The sequence below is a fragment of the Felis catus genome, chromosome A3 (genome assembly GCF_018350175.1).
Source record: "Felis catus isolate Fca126 chromosome A3, F.catus_Fca126_mat1.0, whole genome shotgun sequence".
NCBI classification, from domain to species: Eukaryota; Metazoa; Chordata; class Mammalia; order Carnivora; family Felidae; genus Felis; species Felis catus.
Window position 1 is genome coordinate 45417171 of NC_058370.1, and position 17035 is coordinate 45434205.

A 17035-nucleotide genomic window follows, 5' to 3' on the forward strand; every position below is an offset into this window, starting at 1 on the left:
ATGAAAACACCTCTCACTTTTTATGAACTACACTAGCATTGAGATGATGCATAGAAGCACAGAAGGTACGTTATGCCTGGATGGGGACAAGACCTTTTCGAGGATTTTGTTAAATTGAATTTTACTCTTGCATTAAAGCCTTATGTTTCATATTGCTGAGCATGTTTCTAAACAATTAACAACATGATCCTTTTATTCCATATTACAATACGGCTTCATAACATTCTTAATTCGATGGTTATTAAGAAAAAAATTTGAATACAAGAGAACATAAGCCACTCTAACACAATTACCAAATGTATAAGAACTAGATTTGTGACAAAGGTTTAAGAAAAAGTTTGCATAAATTACCTTTGTTTAAGAAACTAATAAATACGGCTTCAATTTAATAAGAACACTAGTACCTAGCCTTCAAAGAGTGCCTTCCTATCCAGAAAGTATGTTCGCATGTATTATTTTCTTTAGCAGATGTCTCTGAGGCAGGAGACATCTTTAGCAGATGTCTCTGAGGCAGGAGACATCATCTTTCTGTTACGTGACAAGGAGGAGATGGGGCTCAGGAAGGCAAAGGCAGCACCTATACAAGGTACATGAACAGTGAGCAGCATGGCGGGCCTGGGGACCTGGCCAGGCCTCTCAGTGCCATTCCTACTGCTCACAGCCACCTAAGCCAGGTGTACTGCCACAGCTCAGATAGTGTGGCCCACTGTTTTTGTCATTTTATACACAAAGAGGCCATCAAGTCCAAAAACAAGTCAGAGACTCCTGGCCTCTCTGAGCAGGGGAAGGGGCCCTTTGAGACTTCCTCCCGGGCCAAGTTCTTCAGACGCAAGAACGTCTTTGATAAAGCTCCTGCATAATGACTGCACATCCTGGGCTGGAGAAAGCCACAGATGAAATAAGCCTGAAAATGTGACTAAAAGAAACTAGATTATAAAGACTAAAATGTTGGCCAAAATTGAAGTGCTACAACCATAAAAGCTGACTGGTGAAGGTCCTTGGACACCTATGGAAAATCTAAGGTTTGGTTCTCCCACACACTGCAGGAGAAGAATGCTATCTACCACCACGAAAAAAGTATTTCTGGCTTCCTAGCTTATTTAATAGACGAACCCCCCCAAACATGACTAAATTCAGGGGCACCGTTAATCAAACAGGGATGTTGTGCCAAAGGTAATGTTTTCGTTTTGTGTTAAGATACAAAACATGAAAAAAAATGCAAAAAAGGGGATGCTCTGGAATACCATATATTTAAAACATGATCGCATAAATACAATTTTCTTTATAGACTATTTGACCACAAAAGAAAAATCCAAGGTGACCCCCAACATGGCCTCCTTTCCATTTACAAAGTTAAAGGAAGTTGGTTTGCTGCAATGCTTTCTTATTCTTCACTGTTTCATGTTTCTGGGAATGACTGTGTAAGTCAATTTTTTTTTACTCTCAATTTTTTTTAATGTTTATTTTTGACAGAGAGAGAGAGAGAGACAGAGAGAGACAGAGACAGAGAGACAGAGCATGAGTGGGAGAGGGGCAGAGAGAGAGGGAGACACAGAATCTGAAACAGTTCCAGGCTCTGAGCTGTCAGTACAGAGCCCGACGCGGGGCTCGAACTCACTGACAGTGAGATCATGACCTGAGCCGAAGTTGGACGCTCAACCGACTGAGCCACCCAGGCACCCTAAGTCAATTTTTTTTTTAAAAGACTTATGCCAGTACCTCTGCTCTAGGGAGGTACAGGTGCATCTGCAGGTGGCCCCCACAGTGAGGGGTGCCCGATTCAACTATTCTGAACATGAACTCTGGGACAAATGTAACTGTGGGTATTCAGTACGAGTCATGATGATCCAGAACAATTTAATGGTGCCTAAGACTTTCTAAATATAAAATTATCTAGTATGATTCTTTTTTTCTTCTTCTTCCCTTCTGACATGTAAAGGCTAGAAGGGTAGCAGGTGAAAGGTGTAGCCAACCCATTACTACCCATAAATAGTTAAAAGAAAAAAAAAAGACACTGGGTTCTCACAGCAACACTGAACATCTCTCTATGTTTCTCTATTTCCACCTCTCTTTTCTCTTTCCTTTTTAATAGAACATGCCAGGCCCTCACAACACACTCCTGAAATTCAATCCTTTTGGAGTAAAAACATGGTAGCCAGCATCACCAGCAACACAGTAGAGGCATGTTTTCAAGGGAAATAGGAATAGTATCAAACTGAAATTTTGGGAGGAATTTAGACCGGCAGAAGGTAATTGTGATAGTGGGGCTACTCTCATCCTATAAAGAGAAGCAACCTTCTAGGTGGTTATATGCCCCTTGATATAATGCTGGCACTAAAGTCAGAATGGGAAGAACATATCTACTGAATACCCTTCAAATGTGGGGCTACCACCTAATGCCAGCACCCTAACGCCTGTGATGGCTCCTCTCAATCCAGAAGTATAAGCTGCAAGGCATTAGGTAAGTATAGTTATTATTGAACTTTAGCACTTACTGTGCCTTTCTCAAATAGGTTCCTCAATTATATAATCCAAGCAAGTCTTTCATAACTCTGTTTGGGCTGTAGTCTCAGAACCACAGCCAGGGAGACCTGTCCTCCCAGTGTGGCATTTTTGTAGGTAAGGAAAGGCTATTTTTGTGTGGCAATGATACAATATTCATTCTTTCAAATCTGCTTTCAATGTCATGTGCCCCAGATCTCTGGACAAGTTATAGTTTCATTAGCTAACTCGCGAAACTCAGAGCTAAGGCCACAGGACCCACTGACTGATATATCTGGAGCAAGGAGCAAACACATGCCCTCTTCCACCTCGGACAAGAACACAAGCAGGTGAAACAAGTAAAACTAACCTGGCCAAATTGTCCACCATGTCAGAATATGAAGGAACACTCTGGAAACTTCCATGAAGCTTCTGGAAGCTCAGTTTAAAGGGGCTTTCATTACAGAGATGTCATTTTGTGAGTTTTGGAGAATTCAGAATCGAGGCCCCCAAACTGAAGTCCACCAGTGAGTTTGTTGCATGCACGCAAGTCAAGCTGGCACGACTTGTGTAATCTGGGAGAGGCTGATGAGTCTCATCCTGGGATGGAGCTGTCATTCATGCCAGCTACTGCTTCAGTTGCACAACAGGCTCCAGAACGCGCGGATGCTTAACAGGCTTGGAACAAATGCTGGGTTCTTAAGTCTTAAGAAATCAACCCCATGTCCTGCCACTTCTCGTCCTGACAGAGTTTTAAAGTCCCTCTGCCTGGCCCATTCTGCCTGCTGCTGCCAGGCGGCACGCACTGGTGACACTGGTCATGGTACACACCTAATAGGCTGACCTCCTTTCCCGACTAATTGCATTACATCGCCAGCTGGCTCCAGAAGGAGTCGTCTGTTTGATTGAAGAATTCCTGCTCCTCAGTGGGCCCGGCTGCTACTTTTACTAAGTAACAGTCAGGCCTGACATCCCCATTGTTCAGCTGACAGTGTGCCCATCCTAAAATCTAAGTTTTATTTGTAAATTAACCAAGAAACTTCCTGCCAGAACAGTGCTGCCTAGAGACTGATAATGTGGGCCTTTCATCCCTTTTCACTTGTACTGTATCACTGCCAATTTGTTTTTTATGCGGCTGGCCAGCCTGAGGCTATAAAAGCCTTGTAAGACATAAGTGCAATTATAGTCCTGGAGTCAAATGAATTGGACAAATCCAATAGCACAGCTCTGTCCCCACTCTGCAAACCCCTACAGCAGTTAGATTAGCTGTGAAAAATCTAATCTAGCTAGAGCTAACAAATTTCTGCAGTGAAGGATCAAGAGTTCAGTATGGGGTTGCAACCGGATTGCAGAATTGAAAAAGTGCCCCCATGACAGGGGCAGAAGAGAGCATGAATCACTTTAGAATTTTGCAGCTCATTTTTAAGCTGTTAGGGACAATTTAGTTGGAATAAGACAAGGAACTGTGGGCTGCTGTAACTGTGACTGATTTTCAGTCTGGCTGTGAGACATCCTGATAAAGAGAGTTTGTCACTAATGATGCTAAATCTAGGAGCTGCAAAAGGTATCAGCTGAATTTTGATTATTACAGTAGGGAATCTTTCAACGAGGCCAAGCCTTGCAACATTATTTATATAGTAAGGCACTGTATCAAGAAAACACGATGTCTTTTCTCAAAATAAATAAGAGAAAGAAAGAAAGAAAGAAAGAAAGAAAGAAAGAAAGAAAGAAAGAAAGAAAGAAAGAGAAAGAAAGAAAAAAAGACAATCCTACTTAGGAAATAATTAAAAAATAGTTTAAGTAAACCTATTAACAACAATAGTTCTCAGTCATAAAAAAATCAGAATATGGCAACACATTTGCGGATTAGCAGAAATTTACAAGGTACTACAAATAAAAAGGATGTGTAAGCCTTGCCTAAACTCTTGGTAATCTGAAATAGAGCAGGGTCTCCTTCACTAAGAACGCCACCACCAGGGAGGCCAAGACCTAAGGCAGCTCCTCCATGGCTGAGGAAACAACACACGGCCAGTGGAAGGCCATGCTAACAGGTGGCCCAGACAGTGAAAGCCCATCATGCTTTGCACATCCCAGACACTTGGACACTGTGAAAGTTGTCTGTGATTGTGCCACAGTCTGAGTTCTGAAGTTTTATGAGCACCACTATCCCCGATGTAGGTGATCTAAACATTTGGGGCTGCAGTGAGGAAAAAGCAAAACCGCAGAGAAAAGAGATGAGGCAGGTAATAGTGGGGTCTGCTGGCCAATATCAATCACCTCCTAATGAGTCAGGAGGAAAAAGACTCAATTAGACTGGTGGGCAATGATGAAGGCTGACCATTAGAGATCTTAGACTAGGCACCATGGTAAGTAGTTTCACAGGCATTATCCATTTATTTCACAACAACCTTGGCACACAGGCTGTTTTCAATCTCGTTTAGTAGATGGGGAAACTGAGGCATGGGCTAGTAACTGGATACACAGTTAAGCCCAGGTCTGTTGGTCTCCAGACCCTGGCTATAACCAACACAGTAGGTCCTCCAATGGCAAACTTAGCTCCCGAATAAGCTGCCTTCCCATCCACTCAGGTGCTGTCTGCAGTTTTCGTGTATCCTTGCAGGAAGAGAGTGGGTGTGAGGTAAGGATTCCAGGCTTGCTCTGCCACCCACTAGCAGGCTAGCTACAGTTGTTCCTTTCATATGGAAACTCACAGAAGTGGGTCAGATTTCTAGGCTTGCTTCGCAGACTAAGATTCCTCTTCTGTTAAGGAACTCCTCACCTCTAAGAGAGAATCACCTGAAGTGAACACCATGGATATCAGAAAGTTCAGCATCATGTTCCCCTAGGGGGGTTCCTCAGAGTGGAGGAGGTTTCCTCTGAATTCTAGAGAAAACCATCCAGAAGGTCCAAGTTGAAAGAGAGACGAGGTCAGTGCCGAAGGTGGGAACCTTAGACTGCAGCACACTTGCACTTGTCATTTTCGCAGATGTTGCCCAATTGCCCCCAGCAAGCTTGAGAGGTGCCGGCCTTCTCAGCTCTCCATCAGTACAGGGTCATCTTATGACCTCTGCCAACCTGAGAAGTCAGCTATGTTATTTTCTGTCAGTTAATAGTCAGGTGAGAGAAGACCCAAAATTAACAACATTTAAGCCCCTTTCTTTTCCTAAATCTTAATCTCAGCATTTAAGACTCAAATGATTGATTGCTTTTCATTTGTTTCTTTATCCAGTTTGCGCCAAGCTAGATATTTCAGATTAAACTACAACTGTAGCTTGAGAAGAGCAATACTGAAGCTGCATCCAGAGGAAAGCAGTCTCAGTGCATAGTTACGCCAAGGCCTTCGATCTGGACTAGGAGATCCTCACCCACAAACCAGGGAGGCTAAGTGTGGTCTTCAAAGAGGCTCCTTACCTTTTTGGTGAGTGAATCATCTGAGTCTGATGGCATCCGAGTTGAAACGTGGAAAATCACTTCCACAGTCGAGGTAGCATAGTAAGGGGCAGTCTGCCCCGTGCTGCCGTTGCGCTGAAGTCCACCCATGAACCCACAGTGGGTTGAGAGATCCACCTGATGAGGGTAACAAAGAGGAAAGAATGAGAGTCAGGCATCAGTTATCCTCATTCACCTAGCAGGAATGCCCATTTTTTGAGCAATCTAATTACTTTCATTTTTATAGCTTCCTGATGACAAACAAATGTAATACTAAGTTAGACAAAATTAAAATATGAAAGAAACATTAACAATGAAAGTGCTTTGAAATCCTACCAGCTTAAGAAAATCACCATCAAAAGTTTGGTGCATATTTCTTGGGGCGCATGGGTGGCTTAGTTGGTTGGGCGCCCGACTTCCACTTAGGTCATGATCTCGCGGTTCATGGGTTCCAGTCCCAAATTGAGCTCTGTGTTGACAGCTCAGAGCCTGGAGCCTGCTTCGGATTCTGTGTCTCCCCTCTCTGCCCCTCCCCCACTCATACTCTCTCTCACTCAAAAATAAACATAAAGTTTGGTGCATATTTCTCTAGTTTTTTTCCCATCCTATACATATGTGTAGATGTATATATGCATATATATACACATACATATATGTATTTACATAAATACACACACACACACACACACACACACACACACACACACACACAAAGAGATACCCTATTGATGGATTTATGGGATTTTCTGCTTTCTCAAACACAGCTGGTGTGGTCAAGCCACAAGGACCATTCCAGCAATGTTTTGGTGGGATGTTATATTAAAGGGCACAGATGTTTTAAAATTTAACAGCCATTGATAAACTGTCTTTCAAAGGGGTTTTTCTGATTTACACCACTACTGCTAGTCTGGGAGTTATTCTTTTTCAAGCTGTGGTGTGAATGCTCACTTCTTAGTGCCTAGGATCTCTCTCTTTTTTTAAAACTTTTCATAAACTAGAATTCTTTCAGTAAAGCACCTGTTGTAACACAAATGAAAAAAAAGCAATAGAAGAATCTTTTTTGTGACAAATACCATCAATATATACACTAAATTAATGTTCAAGTTTTTTCTAAAAACTCTAGTTAAGAATGTGTGGTTTAAATGGTGTATTAGTTAAATGATTAACTATAGTCTACAGCAAATAAGAAGTCACCTTATTAGTAAGAAGGACAATTTACTGAAGTGCAATAACTCTTTTAGACTAAAATCAACTTTACATTTTATAAAGTACATGGTTTTCACCTAGATGTAGGCTTCTCCTGTACCCATCTCCATATTAGTTTCCTTACTAACATTCAGCTCTCAGAGACAAGTCTTATTTAGGCATACAGAGAGTTTCTCACAGCACAGATAACCGAAAAACCAAAATAAAAGTAAGGAAAAATAAGAAAATTATTTCAGATATGCTGTTTCCATTATAACCACTCTGAGTTCTTTTAGATTCTAGAAATATATTTTCCTTTAGATTTATGTTCCTAGAGACTGTGTGTGTGTGTGTGTGTGTGTGTGTGTGTGTGTGTATAAATGTATATGTCTGTATGAGCATCATTTAGCAAAGAAATAGCATATTCTTTCAATATCAGTCATCCTGGGATCTCCCTAAGGGAAACAGGTTGGCTGCTGAAGCATCAAAGCTACTCTACTCTATTTTCATGCCAATTTTTTACTTCATCAGCTCTTTCTTCATGTTTTCACCCATCAAGCCACTGCTTAATTCTCCAATCTCTACACTGTGGCCAAGCCATTGCTGTTTTACCCATATTTGTCTTCTCTTACTACAAACTGTCTATGACTGAGTGAGCCGATCTATTTGATTCTGACAAGAAGTGAATGAAATATTATGAAAAGTTAAAGGGAAACAAAAGTTCATGTGAGAAGTACTGAAATGCAACTAACACAAGATGTCAAATTCAATACATGTAGCACATGCTACATGTGCTAGATTTGAATACAAAACCTTGTACAACTGGTGTCTAGCTTATACACGTCCTTATATAGTGCTGGCCAATAAACACCTCTGAAATGAAATGAATTACCTCCCATCCAAGCCCAGCAACAAAGTCTTCATATGCTTGGCTTCCTCTTACGTTGGAGAGGATAGAACACTTGTCTTCTTGACCTTCAGCAATGTAAAACACTGCAATTTTGTGTGTTTCACGGCTATAAAATTTTAAATTTAAAGGAGTTAGAATTCTTAGATTTAAAATTTTATTTCTATACAACCGCCAGCATGACTCCTACTATAAAGCTTATATTTACGGAGAATCTACTAGGGGTCAGTCACTGTTCTAAGGAGGTTCAACACGTGATCTCTTTGGCTCTTCACAACCACTCTAAAGAGACAAGTGATTATCACCACTTCCCTTGTAGAGGTGGTTGAAAGGAGGCACAGAAAATTAAACAGAAAGCACACAGAGCAAGCAGGAGACAGGGAACTGAAGCAGGGCAGTCCGGTTCTTGAGATTACTCTTTCAAACATGTGATATACAAAAAAAATATATGTGAAAGCGCTTCACATAGATATCAATTGAGAACAGATCTATGTCACTGCCCATATTTCACTTACCACACTTTGAGATAAGGATATTGGTTCCCTGATTAGAACTATAAACTAAACTATAAACTATTATAAGAAACAGAAACGTCTTCCAAGCAGAACACTTTCTTTGTGAAGAGGTACCCACTCCTTGCTCTGACTAATCTGAGGGAGTAAGGTAGGGTGGACAGATGTCCAGGGAAACCTCTTAGGTCACATAAACCCTTCACCCACTTCCTCCACGATGGACTCTGGGCACTTTGCTATTAAACCAAGTAAACATGGCCTGCACTTTGAGGAAAGGAGTCCTGCCTTTTTACCTTTTGTACATCTAGCATGGTCATAGGCACATAGTAGCTGCTCAGTTAAATCTCTGTTGACCAGTAATCCAATGCTATAAATATATTAATAACCAATTTCCACAAATTATATCCTGCAGGGAAGTGTCAAAATAACTAGACTTTTACCCAGCAATTTGGTGATAGTTTAGGGATGAAGGCACTGTGCTAATTCAAACGGAGTTTTCATCAATGAGAACCACTCATTCCATGGCCCATCATCCCAAGAGTTTAATTCCAGTCTCTATTTTCTAAAATTTTGGATTACCACCTCCAGAGCAGTTCCATCTTTATTATTTTTGCATTGCATTCTGAAAAACTATCAAGAGCTCAAGCAATATGGAAATGTTTCTATTGTCTTAACTGTTCAACATCTCAACACTACAATCTGATTAGATATCTATACTGGTGGAATTTGGGCTCCAGATTTTAATATAGTCACAAATATCTCCTTCTTCAGGAGTTATGTTTCTACTTAATAAGCAGAATGAAATGAAACTCAACTAAAAAGTCATAAAAATAAATCAAGGAGGAGAACACTTTCCTTCTACTTATCTAGGTAGCTTATTCATTTTCCCCATAGTTTACATAAAATAAGCATACTGAAAAGAAGAACTAGAAAATATAGAAAGTGAAGAATAAAAAATTCACTTATGTTCTTGGCCTAAATGTTGAAATCACAGCTGTTACTATTTCAGGATGTGTTTTCACATATTAAGTGAGAAGGCACTATATCCTGTTTTGGAACTGATAAGTTTCACTTAAAATATTTGTGAACACTAATTTTTATCATGTAAAATATGTGTAACATAAAAGTCACCATGTAAAACAACTGTTGAGTGGGAACACTTTTATACCATGTACTTGTATGACAAAATTATTAATGGTTGTATAACATTCCAGTGTATGAATATACCTTACCCCAAATCCTTGTCATTGGACATTTAAGTTGCTACCATTTTTAAAGACATTGTCATATTATCTCTAACATGTCCTTAGAATACATTCATAGAAATGAAATTTCAGTCATTGTCCATTTTGAAGGCTTTTGATAAAGGCTGTCTTGCTGCCCTTGGAGAAGGTGGACATCCTGAATGCCCTGACTGGCATGGTGCGAGCACACAGGTTGGAGACACCTCTCTTCACAGGTACAGTTGCTGCTGGAAGGGGGAAGTTTTGTGGTGATGGATCCAAGGGGGCTGATGCTCTAGAGTAGAGACCTTGAGCTCTCACACTGTCAGAAAACTTGTCCTCATGCAGCATGGAAACCCTGAAACTGCCACACCATATATTCCCTGAGTGACAGGCAGGGCACATTTGCAGTCTATAATCTGCCTGGCTTATATTCTAGGAGCTATAATAACTTGGGGGTTTGGGTCTCGGATGATGACAGAGATCATAACCTATGACCTAAAAGACTCTTTCAACAAAAGGAGAACATGTACAGTTACTCAGTTTTTTTCTGCAGCTCTTTCTGCATATTAAAAAGTCCTCAGCATTTGATTGGTCTCTATTCTATATGTATTTATGCATGTATAAAGACCATCTCAAGTTTATCTGAAACATTTCTGTTGGCGCTCCTCAAAGTCCAAGCTTTTTATATTGTAGCTGTTCACAGGTCCTTGAGTCCTCATTAACTCAATGTGGGAGCACAAGAGCTAAGCCCCAGTGACTGCCTGACTGATGTAGGTGTGAGGAAAGGTGACCTTTAGCTGTAAACATTCATCAAATTTCACATCCTCCAAAATGTTAGCACCACAGAGAGCCTGCTAGGATCAGACGCTGTGTCTGGTCTTATTAGAGCCAGGCTTTTGAAATGATAATTAGCAACAGCACTTCATATCCATAAGCTGCACCACCAATGCATGAAGGAGCAGGTAATTCAGGAACACACGTACATAAAATCAACAATTTCCTCTTCTTCATTAGAATGCATTTTTCTTTCTTATTAGGAATAGACTAGAATGGCTCGGTTTCCTTCTGCTGTCACATTAAAAAGCCTAACAAAGAAAAAAGATGATTTTAACTTTCACCTTACCGTGGGGTGACAAGAAGCATTAATATTTAAAAGAGGAGCCCACTGTAATTTGCATGTGCATTCATCATACTTTTTACATCTTTGCTATCTTCACAGTATAGAGATGAGAGTTGCAAGACAGACGCCACACTTTTCCTAAGAACATGCTAAGCAGGAACTATGCCTTGACAGCAGGGAATAAATTGGTCTCAGAAATAGAGTCACACAAACTAAAAGCTGAGAGACAAGGTATGCTTTTACCTGCTAACTAACCAATACATGGGACAGTCTAGATTTCCCATAGATAAAGAGTCCCCAACTTTTTTTTTTTTCAAAAAGAACCTTGAAAACACCCTTCACAATAAAGTAAGTTGATACCTTTTTTAGATGTCAAGAAGACACTAAATCCAGGAGTTGGGGTTTTAAGGGAAGGTTAATCAAAGGACAGAGGATTTGCCAATCAGCTCCTCCAAAGCCATATTTTACAGCAACAGCACCCCAGGGAGCTCATTCAATTGTACCTCATGCAACTAAAGTGCATTAACACTCAACAAATTGGCCACAATTACAAGATACCAATGTATTCACTTAATACTAAGAAGCATGGAATAATTCAGCATATGCTTGAAAAGCTGAGTTTGGAACCCAAGTGACTGCTTGTTTAATACTGGAGGACAAGAGGGAGAGAGAAATGAACCCCCAAGCCCTTACAAGAAACCCCTCACAGAGTTTCCGCAGAGAATTTGGTCTCTATTTCTCCAGAGGAAAAGAAGCGTAACAACAACTGGGAAACTGAATATGATGAAGAGCAGTGTGAGGAATAATGGCTTCAGGTTTTTCATCTGTAATGAGATACCTAATGATATTCCTGTGGGGACTAAAAGAGGAACAAAAAGCTATTTCTTTAAAAATGAGGTTTTTTTTTTTTTTTAATTAAGATTAAGGAAGCAGTTTATTCAAGACTTTTAATCACCTGTTATGTACCAAGCACTACACTTACTGGGGTCTGAGATGTTTTTGGAAGCACACATTTCCCCAAATCAAAAACTGGTCATGAGTTCATCTTTAGAATTGCTTCTAAGACTTTACAGAAAAAAGGGACAGATCTGAGATTTGACTAGTTTTGAGAATAAGGCTCACTACTAGGAAGTCACTAATTAAAACACACTGGTTTTAAGCTTACCAGCATTGTAGAGCAGAAACTACAGAATGCCAGTGCATAGGCACACGGCATGGGTTATGAGGTCAGACTCACTTGGTTCAAACAACATGGTACGTGTCGGTAAAGGGCACAGGTAGGTAGGCTGTTTGATTTAGGCAAGCCTCTGTTCCTCACTGGAAAAAGAGGTAGCTGCAGAGACTAAATGAGAATGAATGTCCACTGGCTGCCACTGTCAACCAAAGACACAGATTAGGTGGGAGCAATGACCTCTTCTTAGCGTAGCAAACATGTAAGGTTATTCCTTGAGAGTAAAAACACCAAAGGTACAGCATATGCAGATGGCACCAGATTCCAGTTACAGAATGACTTTTGGGTGTCTCGGAAGGTGCATTCATTCCTAAAGCTCTGTCATCCGAGCACATACAAAGACAGACAGGAATGAAGTGGTCTGATATACTTTCACATACCACTGACGGGAGTCCAGATTTTTTAGCTCTCTCAATAGTTTTGAATTTTTCTTCAACAGATGGAAATTCTTTCTATAAAAAAAAGAGATGTAAGAAAAGTCATGTAATCACAGACCAATTATGCCCTTTCCAATCAATCAACAAACCTACCTATTCATTCATCCATCCATCCATCCATCTACGTATCCATGACCCTCTTCATTCACGAAAGATTTGTGATCTAAGCCCACCGAATGAACTCCATTCTCCTTAAAGACATTCAAAGGCATCAAAATTCACCCATCATCATTCATTGACACTGGATGGTGCTGTAGGAGATGAGTGTGTCACTTATATGCTTGTGTCTGTGTCTGTTTTCACTATCAGCTCTGCTATGAATACCTTTACCCTACTTCTGTTCTTAGAAACCCCACTCCACTGTCAGGGTCCACCTCAAACCAACCCCCGTCCACAGTCTTCCCCACCATCCCACACTACCCATTGGATTAACTGTTCCTCTTGGCCTCGTGTGTCATGCTATCTTTCATCAGAGTTGTGCCAAATCTACCTCCCTCACTAGACCTAAGGTGAGATGGTGACTTACTCATCTTTGTAGTCCATTTGCATCTTTTGTGATGACAGAATCAATGATGGACAGAGCAGTAATTAAAACACACACACACACACACACACACACACACACACACACACAGAAAATGTCCAATACCCTTTAAAATATACAAGACCTGGCTGAAATTCAATCTGTGCATCAGTATAGCATGATTAGTTCCACTTCTAGCTTTAACTTAGCAGAGGAAAATAAGCTGTAAATGCTGAAAGACAAATCTCCATTTCTATTCTCTGCTTCCCAAACCTCAAATTGAGAACAAGAACAATCACACAAAGATAGTGATAAAATAGGTGAAGGTCTAGAAAGAATCGTTACCTTCTGTCCCAAGAATTCATCCCCAAGTCATCGAGCAACAACCTGCAGAAATAAAAGGGTCCTCGTGGCTCCACTGGTGAGGGCTGCTCCTGGCTGGTGACTTTCATGGCTGAGTCAGAGTTACACCTCTGGATGTAGTCGTCTTCTTGGGCGTTCTGGCGCAAAATGACCTCAATGATTTCCTTCTCTTGGTCACGGGTCATTCCTCGTGGGGGTGGGGAAGGCTCATTTAGATTTAGCTGTGATGGTAGAAGGCATTCGGGACTCGTGTGGCCAATGTTTTCAAGTAATTTGTCAAGCACATCTTCTCCCTCCTCAGTTTGAGAAAAATCTTTCTGAGCTCCCAAAGCTTGAGGATGCCAGCCGGAAATCAGAAATTCAGGATTTCTGCTGCTGGATGCTAAGCAGCCTTCCAAAGGTCCGTATAAAACCTTTCCATCCCAAGAGTACTTCCCTGAGATATCCCGCACAATTACTCTGACATCGGACAAGGCGCCCCCCGGCGAGCCACTTGCTGGCCCTTCTGCGGGTGTCTGAAGGTAGGAGATGAGGGTGCTGTCATTCAGCACAAAGAGCTGCAGGTTTGGGCTCCGGAACACCTCAGAGGACAGCTCGGGAGCCTCGGTGTGTACATTGTCATGGTTCTCACTGACCAGACTGTGCAGCACGGCAGGACCCCCACGGAGTGGGAAGTGCCCCAGGTGGTTCACCAGGTGGGCCATCACCATGCGGGCGGTCAGAGGGATCAGCTCCAAACTCCTCCTCTTCCGCTCTGTGAGCAGGGTAAAGCAACATACCAGACAGTGGGGAAGGAAGGTTAAAATCTGTACTCGGGATACTGGATTTGTTTTAGTCTGGGAATTTTTTTCATCTATTTTCTTTTTTGACACTAATTCTATTTTAATTAAAAGTACAATTTAAATAGATTGCTAAAACAACCAACTTCCATGAAGATCTCATTCTGAAAGGGACACTTAAAAACATGTAGACGTAGGGGCACTTGGGTGGCTCAGTCGGTTAAGCATCCGACTTCAGCTCAGGTCACGATCTCACGGTCCGTGAGGTCGAGCCCCGTGTCGGGCTCTGGGCTGATGGCTCAGAGCCTGGAGCCTGCTTCCAATTCTGTGTCTCCCTCTCTCTCTGCCCCTCCCCCATTCATGCTCTGTCTCTCTCTGTCTCAAAAATAAATAAAAGTTAAAAAAAAATTAAAAAAAAATGTAGATGTAGCAGGAAACAAAAGAGAAAGTTCCTTGTCCTGAAAGATCCTATGGTTCTGGGTCCAGGCCCCAGAAATTAACCTCATTCCCCTCACCAGGGTAAGTGCAGATGCTGATAAGGAAATGAATCAAGTCTGTGATGTCTTAGATGGATTTGAAGCACTGTGCTTTAAGATCTCTGTGACAACTTATGTTTTGTTATTTGGGTATTTGAAATCTTTAATGGAATCGGATATATTAACTAACTCATGGAAATACTTGGAAGGTTTAAGTAAATTTGCAGTTGATGATTAAATGCCCAGGAGCAAGTGAGTTACAAAATTTTTAAGGCTGTGTAGAAAGACTGACACAGCATGTAAAGATGCGCCCTGTGAAATGTTGGAGGTGGAAGGAAGAAGCAGAGAACCTGATCTATGGTCTTGGAGTGAAGCAAGTACTTAAGCTTCAGAGTGGTCAGGGAAATTGTACGCTGCCACATTTAGAAAATAACTGTGTATTAATGCAAGCACAGGTGAAAATGAAATCTTTTAATTCAACAAAAAATATCACTAGATATTTAAGCAAAGTAAGACTTATACTTTCAGCTTAAAGGTTTAGGAAATACTTGGTTTCTAAATTCACAAAATGAAAAATCAAATATTAATTAAACAAAATAATTATAAATATGCTTTCTCATGCTAAATACCTCCCCTCTCAGACAGTAAAAATTCAACAGACTTATCTATAAAACATCAAGTGGATGATGTATAAATCCCAGAAATATACAATCAAATTCTAGAATATAAGAAATTCTGTGTGATGACTGAGGAGAACAAGATTGTCCTGACTTTTCTTGAATTTCTTCTTAATTTTTGCTATTCAATGAACAAGAAATCATCTGTCTTCAATGCAAAATAAAACTTCACATAAAAACTTCAGTGTTCATAAATAAAGGTCATTTACATCCATCTCTGACACTGAACTCTCCTTCTTGACACTCGTAGAAGAGTGTATGATTTCCAGACAGCTGAGAAATTTAAACACCTCAACTAATTCCCTTGAAATCACAGTTATGAATGCTTTTGCTTTTGTGTCCATATTAACTTTTTCAAAAGTTACAGATGCTTTTTATTCATGCTTATCATTCCATATGAATATATGCTCCATCAGAAATGTTAATGCCCCAAACAACAAAGGTAGGGCCAGCTGGGGGCTCAGGAGTCCGTGGTGTAAGACACTACATGGTGATGACAGGATGGAGCAGGCTCTGGAACTAGCGACAAAGGTCCAATTTGGTAAAGCCCAAAGCACACAACAACTGGAAAAGCAACTTTCCTCTGCTTCCTCTTATAAAGGTCGTGCTTTCAATTTGAGATAGATACAAATTTGTATTTTAATAAATGTGTTTGAATTCTACAGTGGGAAGTTAACTGGAGTCACACCAATCAACTCATAAACCACAACACACCCAGTAAAAAAAACAAGTATCTTTGGCACTAAAGAGTAAGGAAAGGGAACATTTGTGAAATAAAAATTGTTCTTCCCTGGCCAACTTCAGCTAAATTAACTGCCTGTGAGTTCCCTGGAAAATAAAGAGAAAATCTAGACTCCATTTGTGAAAAAGCAATCTTGTAACTTCCACAAATAATTAAAAAAATATAATCCGGGACATGCTCAGTTGGTTAAGTGTTTGACTCTTGATCTCAGCTCAGGTCATGATCTCATGGTTTGTAAGTTTGAGTCTCAAGTTGGGCTCTGTGCTGGCAGCATGGGACCTGCTTGGGATTCTCTCTCTCCCTTTCTCTCTGCCCCACCCCCACTCACACTCTTACTCAAAACTAAGTAAATAAACATTAAAAAATATATAATCCAAATATTTATCTTATTTTGCTAAATTTAGAAATGAAATAGAAAAGCAGTAATTTCAGTATGTCTTTTAAGTTTCATTTTTTACAGTTCCTCCCTTTCCTTCTTTTTAAAGCAATTAGGCATTAATAATGAGAAATTTGAGCACCTGTGAGTACCATCAGTGTCTTTTCCTCGATCTGGGCCAGTAGCCACTTCAACTGTGGGGAAGCAGATGTGTCTCTTGTCTGTGACTATTTGAAAGTAGTATTTATGTCAAATAGTAGATAACAGTGGGTGAAAGGGTCATTTGAAAACAATAAATAAAAATATAATATTGCATCTCAGAAACATGGGAGAATAAATAGCTTGGTTATGAATGACGAATTATGACATCGAATGGAAAACAAAACTCAAATATGAGCACATTTCTGTTTAACCTAAAATACTTCAGGTGTCCTCTTTAATTGTTCTCCCATTTCATAGAGGATGTACCTACTCAGCAAGGGTGTGTGTGCCAACAGGTTTTTAAGCTGCTTTGCTTTTGTATGTAATTAAACTGTTGGTGAATTTTCAAACTCCTTTGCCACCAAAATTC

At 40.5% G+C, this 17035-nt stretch overlaps 1 protein-coding gene across 7 annotated transcripts in view; it reads right to left on the reverse strand.

Annotated features, from left to right (window-relative positions):
* The window catches only part of RALGAPA2 (Ral GTPase activating protein catalytic subunit alpha 2), a 324755-nt gene that overhangs the window by 106039 nt on the left and 201681 nt on the right, over nt 1-17035 (reverse strand). For 6 of the 7 annotated variants that reach the window (XM_019826890.3, XM_045053931.1, XM_019826892.3 and 3 more), the window contains 4 exons: nt 13397-14168; nt 12472-12543; nt 7988-8111; nt 5893-6048 (listed from right to left, as the gene is read on the reverse strand). In XM_019826890.3, the coding sequence (XP_019682449.3) occupies nt 5893-6048; nt 7988-8111; nt 12472-12543; nt 13397-14168 (1124 nt within the window). Of the gene's footprint in view, nt 1-5892; nt 6049-7987; nt 8112-10723; nt 10826-12471; nt 12544-13396; nt 14169-17035 lie in introns of those variants that run through there. The other variant, XR_006595409.1, reaches the window with a different exon arrangement.